At 41.7% G+C, this 6,256-nt stretch overlaps 1 protein-coding gene across 2 annotated transcripts in view; it reads left to right on the top strand.

Annotated features, from left to right (window-relative positions):
• The window catches only part of IGSF5 (immunoglobulin superfamily member 5), a 60,234-nt gene extending 58,005 nt beyond the window's left edge, over nucleotides 1-2,229 (top strand). For both annotated transcript variants that reach the window (XM_053312408.1, XM_053312409.1), the window contains 2 exons: nucleotides 776-871; nucleotides 1,627-2,229. In XM_053312408.1, coding sequence (XP_053168383.1) covers nucleotides 776-871 — 96 coding nt within the window. In that variant the 3' untranslated portion in view covers nucleotides 1,627-2,229. The remainder of the gene's footprint in view (nucleotides 1-775; nucleotides 872-1,626) is intronic.
• Nucleotides 2,230-6,256: the final 4,027 nt, after the last annotated feature.

A 6,256-nucleotide genomic window follows, 5' to 3' on the forward strand; every position in this document is an offset into this window, starting at 1 on the left:
GGGGTGGGGGGGACCCCAACCAACTAAATGCCATGTTCTTGTTGAACCTCCCACTGTGATCTTTGATCATTTTTCAAAGTATTGGCTTTAATTTATATTGGAACAAAACTGCAAAGTTTGCTATTCTGTATCATTTCAGAAGCAAGCAAGAATTGGGCTTAGGTTTCTCTGTATGAATCACCTTGTTGGTTTGGGGCCCTTATTGTTGAATCACTAAATGTCTACTTTTTGAATATTTGGTGTGAAATAAGATATTGATTCTTATATAAAATGCCACCTTATGGATATAGAACACATCTCTCATGTGGCAGATATATCAGTTACAAATAACATGTGTCAACACTTTCAATGGTTGTCATGTGCATGAAACAAACACATTTGGTTAGGGCAAGCCCCAGCCCCCTCCTAGTGCCTGAGGTGGAGCAGTGAGGTGCTGCCCTCCAACAATGTACCCCACTGATCTTCCCCAACTGTTCTCAGAGTTGTGCAGAGCTCTTCCTCTCCTCCACCATAGCCGGAATTCCTGCTTCAACTCCACCAGCCTCTCTCAACTAATTTAGCTGGACAGACATGCATTTAGTCATTTAATTCATTTCGGCCTGATCCAGCTTAAGTTAGTCTTGACTAAGTTACTCCCAGTGAATGTTTACTATTGGTTCCAATGGGACTGAGTCATGACTAACTTTTGCTGAATAAAGACTTTGGTTTATTGGAGCGATTTGTATTGAATCTATATAGATGGTCTATTAAAGTAGTTTACCTGTATCATTTATAGGTCCCATATGATGGACATGACGACACAGTACTCCCACCAAGAATTACTGCTTACCCAGTCAATCCAAGAAAAATCCGGAATTTGACACTTGTATAGGTAAGCTTTTTTCTGTGGTGTTTGTTCTTTGAATATTACATCTTCCAAAGCATAGTTTCTTGCCGTTCCTTCTCTTCTTTGAAGTATGTGTGTCAGCTCAACAATTTGATACCTTCACAAGAGTTGCATTTACCATTGCTTATTAGAAAACCATTAAGTACCATTCATTTGGGAAAACTAATTAAGAAGTGTTTGCTTGCTGGGGTTTTTGTCTGCATATACTAAAGGTAAAGTGTGCCGTCAAGTCGATTTTGACTCCTGGTGCCCACAGAGCCCTGTGGTTTTCTTTTGGTAGAATACAGGAGGGGCTGACCATTGCCTCCTCCCATGCAGTATGAGATGATGCCTTTCAGCATCTTCCTGTATTGCTGCTGCCCGATATAGGTGTTTCCCATAGTCTGGGAAACATACCAGCGGGGATTCAAACTGGCAACCTTCTACTTGTTAGTCAAGCATTTCTACTTAGAATAAAAACAGAGTGGACACTTTTTGTTGTTGCTGCTCTAACTCTAATTTTGTCTGATAAAGAATTCTATCAAATATGAAAGCTTGAGCACCATTTTTAAACTATGGCTGATCCCAAACACATATAATGTCAATTATATATCATAATATCTTTGTATATCCAAAGATCAGTCTTGATTCTCTAATTCAACATAAGAGCAGATATATTATTTAATAAAAGTAATTATTACAATAAGGAAAATAAAGATCATGATAACAAACATTAATATTCTTTTTTGTGGTTCATATAGAGTGTATAGTTCTTCTCATGTGACAGGAAGATCAAGAGAGGAACATCCAGAGATGCCCAGAGAGAAAAAATAATTGGACCAGTGGAGAGGCAAAAGAGATATGAAATAATGACATACCACAGCTGAATACGTGAAGATTCCTGTATTTCAGTAGTGTGCCAATTCTGAATGTGCATTATACAAATCTATGATACTTGTGTCAATATTAAATGCTTACAACCAATAGTTCAGATCTATCTGACAATGAGCCAGGATCTCAGCTACTCAGGATATCACATACTACTGCACAGATGTATATTCTCTATTTTATCCATTTAAATTATTTTAATTTATGTATACTGATTCCTTTTCTCTTTCTTAAATGCTTACTTTTTAAAAGAAAAAAGAACTAAGAATGTGATCCTAAGTATATTTACTTGTAATAAGTTGGACTTACTTCAAAGGAGAAGGGTCTCAGAGTAGATTCACAGAACCACTTTTTCCTGTTGTACAGTAATTTAGTCAGTCTCAGAACAGGTGCTCAATGAAAGTGAGTTGCCCATTACTCAGTGGGTGTGCACTATCTTTATACTACCACCAAATAAAACATAATTTATGCCTGCATTTGTATGTCCTTTCTACAGGTTATCAAGACCATGGAAAACAGTCTATTGTCATTTACTATTTTATTTTTTAAAAGACTGTCTTTGGGCTGGTATAGGTAGTTCCCTAGAACCTGTCCAGATTATCAACCTCAGCATATTGGGCACAATATAGTCAGCTCCTTGTGAATGAAAATACTCATCCACAGCTCTGTGTGAATTGGAGGTTCTGATATGGGAGGAGAGTCAGCAGTAGCAGAATCTTGCATGAGAAGGAGTGTACACAGGAGGGTGGGGTGGAGGAAAGAAGGAAGGAAGGAAGCAGGGGCGTAGCAAGCTTGGAGTGGGCCCAGAGACAAGATTTTAAAATGGACCCCCTCCCCCAATCACTGAAGCTCAGCTCATGAAGTAAAGAGATCTTAAATGAGGCTCATCCTAAATTATTTTTTAAAAGGTTTTGTGGACCTGCAAGTCATTTAATGGTTCTAGAGAAAGACATGCTGTTCTGGTAGCTCCAGGTCTCAATACTCACATCAATTACGGAGGATGAGTACAACTGAATGAAGCCCAGGCGAGTGCGCAGCTGAGGGAATCTGACTTGCCTCTGACTTGTGGTGCGCAGCTGACTTGCCTCTGGGGGCCCCCTCAAGGCAGTGGGCCCCCAGACAACTGTCTCCCCTTGCCCTATTATAGTTATGCCCCTGGAAGGAAGGAAGAGGTGAGGGACTAGCGTATCGCCGTTTGTGAAATTATCCAAAAGAATACAAGCAAATGATCACACATATATGTTAACCTGAGACATCAGAAAAATTGATTTATAAGAAGAAAATTTACACTATTTTTAGAAGATTTGCAATTGTCATTCACAAGGAGCAGACTATATTGTGCCCAATGTGTGTGGCTGATATGTACTATAAAGTAATTCTGGGAGGCACAGGAGCACCTAGATCATTTTTGAGCCTGGACCTAAAGGCCTTTGGAGCCACCCCCCCCCCCCCCGCAGATTAAGCACCATCATGCTCCATCAGGCGACCACACCACCCAGAACAGACTAAAGAGTATTTTGGGGGCCAAAGGGGCTGTGGAGGCCCCAAAGTCCAGGGGTAAGAGCACCTCTGGAGGTATAAAATACACAAGTGGCCCTGTAATGATTTCAGGCACAAGCACCTCCAGTGATTATTCATGATCATTCATTCATTGCAAGAATGCAACAGTTTCATTTTTGTATATTGCAATGCACACGAGGCTCTGATTTAGAGCGATCCTAAGCTTTTCTTTGCTAGCAAGCAAATGATAAAGCAGGAGTGTATCAACTGCTGCCACAGAACAGTGTCATAGACTATAACGTGATGTCATAGTTGTAGTAGTGACAATGCTATGCTGCTGAAGGTATCTTTCTTCTGGGCAAAGCAAATGCCCCATTTGGGGACAAACCTCTTTCCAACTGCAAGAAGCCACCCATTAAGCAAGCCTACTGCGGGTGGCTATGAGGCAGACAGTTTACTCTTTCCTCTATTAATAATTACAAATATATTATGTTACATTAACCCCAAGTCATTGCCAAGACAGTGTGTGTGGGGGAGGGGGCAGGCAGGATATGGTTGCATACTCTAATAAACTAGGAGTTGGTGTGGCTCCCTGTCACATGTACACACTGTAGTAAATTAACCAGAGGCGTAACTATAGGGGGGCAGGGGGGGCACGTGCCCCGGGCGCCATCTTTTCTGGTCACGTGGGGGGCGCCGCCATGAAAAATTTTATTTTAATTTTTTAAAAAAATTTTTGTTAATACAAATGTTTCCTGCTCAGTGCAGCAGCGCTGCAGCAGTCAAGGGAGCACGTCGGTGCCCCCTTCCCCACGAGCGGTCCCTTCCGCGCCGCCTGCGCCCCCCCCCATTGCTTTGCTGGCGCCTGGCAGCCAGTCAGTGGCCTGGCTTGGCGGCGGCCACTTGTGAGGAAAAACCTAAGTATAATGTAGTATGTTGGGGGGCTGGCGGGGGGGCACGGGGGGCACCATTTCAGTGCTTGCCCCGGGCGCCGTTTTCCCTAGTTACGCCTCTGAAATTAACACTTGCCAATGAACATGTGAAACAGCCCCATGTCGGTCCTTTTTATACTGTAGATCATGCATTGGTAAGCCACCAAGGTAAACACAGCTCACCAGCCATGTACTGGCTGACTTGATAAACACACTCCAATTTTGCAACCTCAATTTTGCAACCCCCCACTGCCCCGCCCCCCGGCTACTGAGCCACTATAAAGGCTGGTGGGCTCCAATCAGCTTGCTGGGTCACAAGTCATGCTGGCACATATGCATTTCATTTATTGCTCTTGTTTTTCATTTCACCTTGCTCAAAAACAGTATTGCTACAAAAGGCCAAAAAGCCAGAAGTGTTCTAAATAAGCTCATTACATGGACATCTGGAAACAAGCGTTCAGTAACCACACAGGATTTCAGCCCTGTGGAAGCTTTCCTCAAATTTTCCTCTTCGGTTTTGTATTTCACTAGCATTAAGAATAAGTTACCTGATTCCACTGAGTCACAGCTATTTTAAAATAACTGTGGCTTTTAGGAGAGGTGTTTCTTGACAGCGGGGGTGGGGGGGGGAAGTATCTTGAAATTGAGTGGGCTACTAAACTTAATTGATGCACAATTTCACCATTGCCAGTGATTGCTAATCACAATATTGACAGTAAATATTTAATTGTTCATTTTATTGGACAGAGCCTCAAGCTATACTTCATTTCAAACATTTATGAAGCGATTGTATGCAGTGACTGTATTGCCAGTGATAAAATGCACAGTTTAAGCAAAATTCTAGTAACAATGAGTTTTATAAAACATCTTCAGCTTGTCTTTGTGGTATCTGATTCTATATATGAGAGGTTTCGGGGTATTCTGACTCTAGCTGAATTAATTCTGTGACTTTAAAAGGTAAATCTCATTGCTTTGTAGTGAGTTAGCTGCCAAGACAGAAAATTCATAATGTTGACGTGAAAGCCATGAAGGAAAATAACCCAATAAAACATATTGTATTGACCATCTCAGCAATTTAAACACAACACTGTGTTTATTGATTTCACATCTCCATTGAACCTAGGGGATTTCTAACATCATGCTTTATATATTTGCATACACTTCATCTAAGAACAATGTATAACTGCCTACCTGTTTCAGAACACAGCCAAGGGCCATACACTATTTCCAGTGCTAACTTTAGTGATTATTGTAGGAGATAAAGGCAAAGCACACCTACTCGCAAGCAGTAAAGACCAAAAAAACAAAACAAACCACCACTGTGTGACACACTGTGCCACACTGCCCTTCTAGGGATTTTGTCCTACATGTTGGCTTCAGTAATAGGTTTTTGGACAGTAGTGTCCTGATAAATCAATATCACAATGAACATCTGCTATATAACGTAACTCAGGCTTAAACAGGCATGGGAGATTCATGATCAGATTTGTCAACTTGTTTAACTATACAGAAAAGCACTTCTATGGGCTCCAAATGTGATCAGAGTGCTAGTGCGGGCTCCAAATGTGATCAGAGCGCTAGAGAGAGAGAGAGAGAGAGAGAGAGAGAGAAATCCTCCTTTCACAACATTTTCCTGTAATCTAAATCATTCACATCCCCCAGAGCCAATATTAGCCTAGCAGAAGAAAAAATTAGGGCCAAGTATCTTTCTATGCAGTGAAAATAAGGGGCATTAAAGCAATTTACAGAGGGGTAGTAGAAGAAGGTGAAAGGTTGTGGGTGGGGGTTTGACTAGTAGGTAGTGTTAGCTAAAGATGCTGCAGCAAATACCACCACCACCTAGCAGAGAGCCCACACCAAGTCTTTCTCTTCCCCTCCATTTCACCACCTATGGGGAAATCACCAAAGTGGACCCCTAGTTTCACACCCCCTTTCACTCCCAATTTGGAGCCAAAAGTTCTCAATCAAAAACCTTTCAGTTTAGCCCTACAAGAAATGCAGGCACCTGTATGATACGTCTATATTTCCCACAGTGGGGATAATAAAACTCTTGCAGGTGGCAAGTGTTTAG

The sequence above is a fragment of the Hemicordylus capensis genome, chromosome 3 (assembly GCF_027244095.1).
Source record: "Hemicordylus capensis ecotype Gifberg chromosome 3, rHemCap1.1.pri, whole genome shotgun sequence".
In the NCBI taxonomy this organism is placed as follows: Eukaryota; Metazoa; Chordata; class Lepidosauria; order Squamata; family Cordylidae; genus Hemicordylus; species Hemicordylus capensis.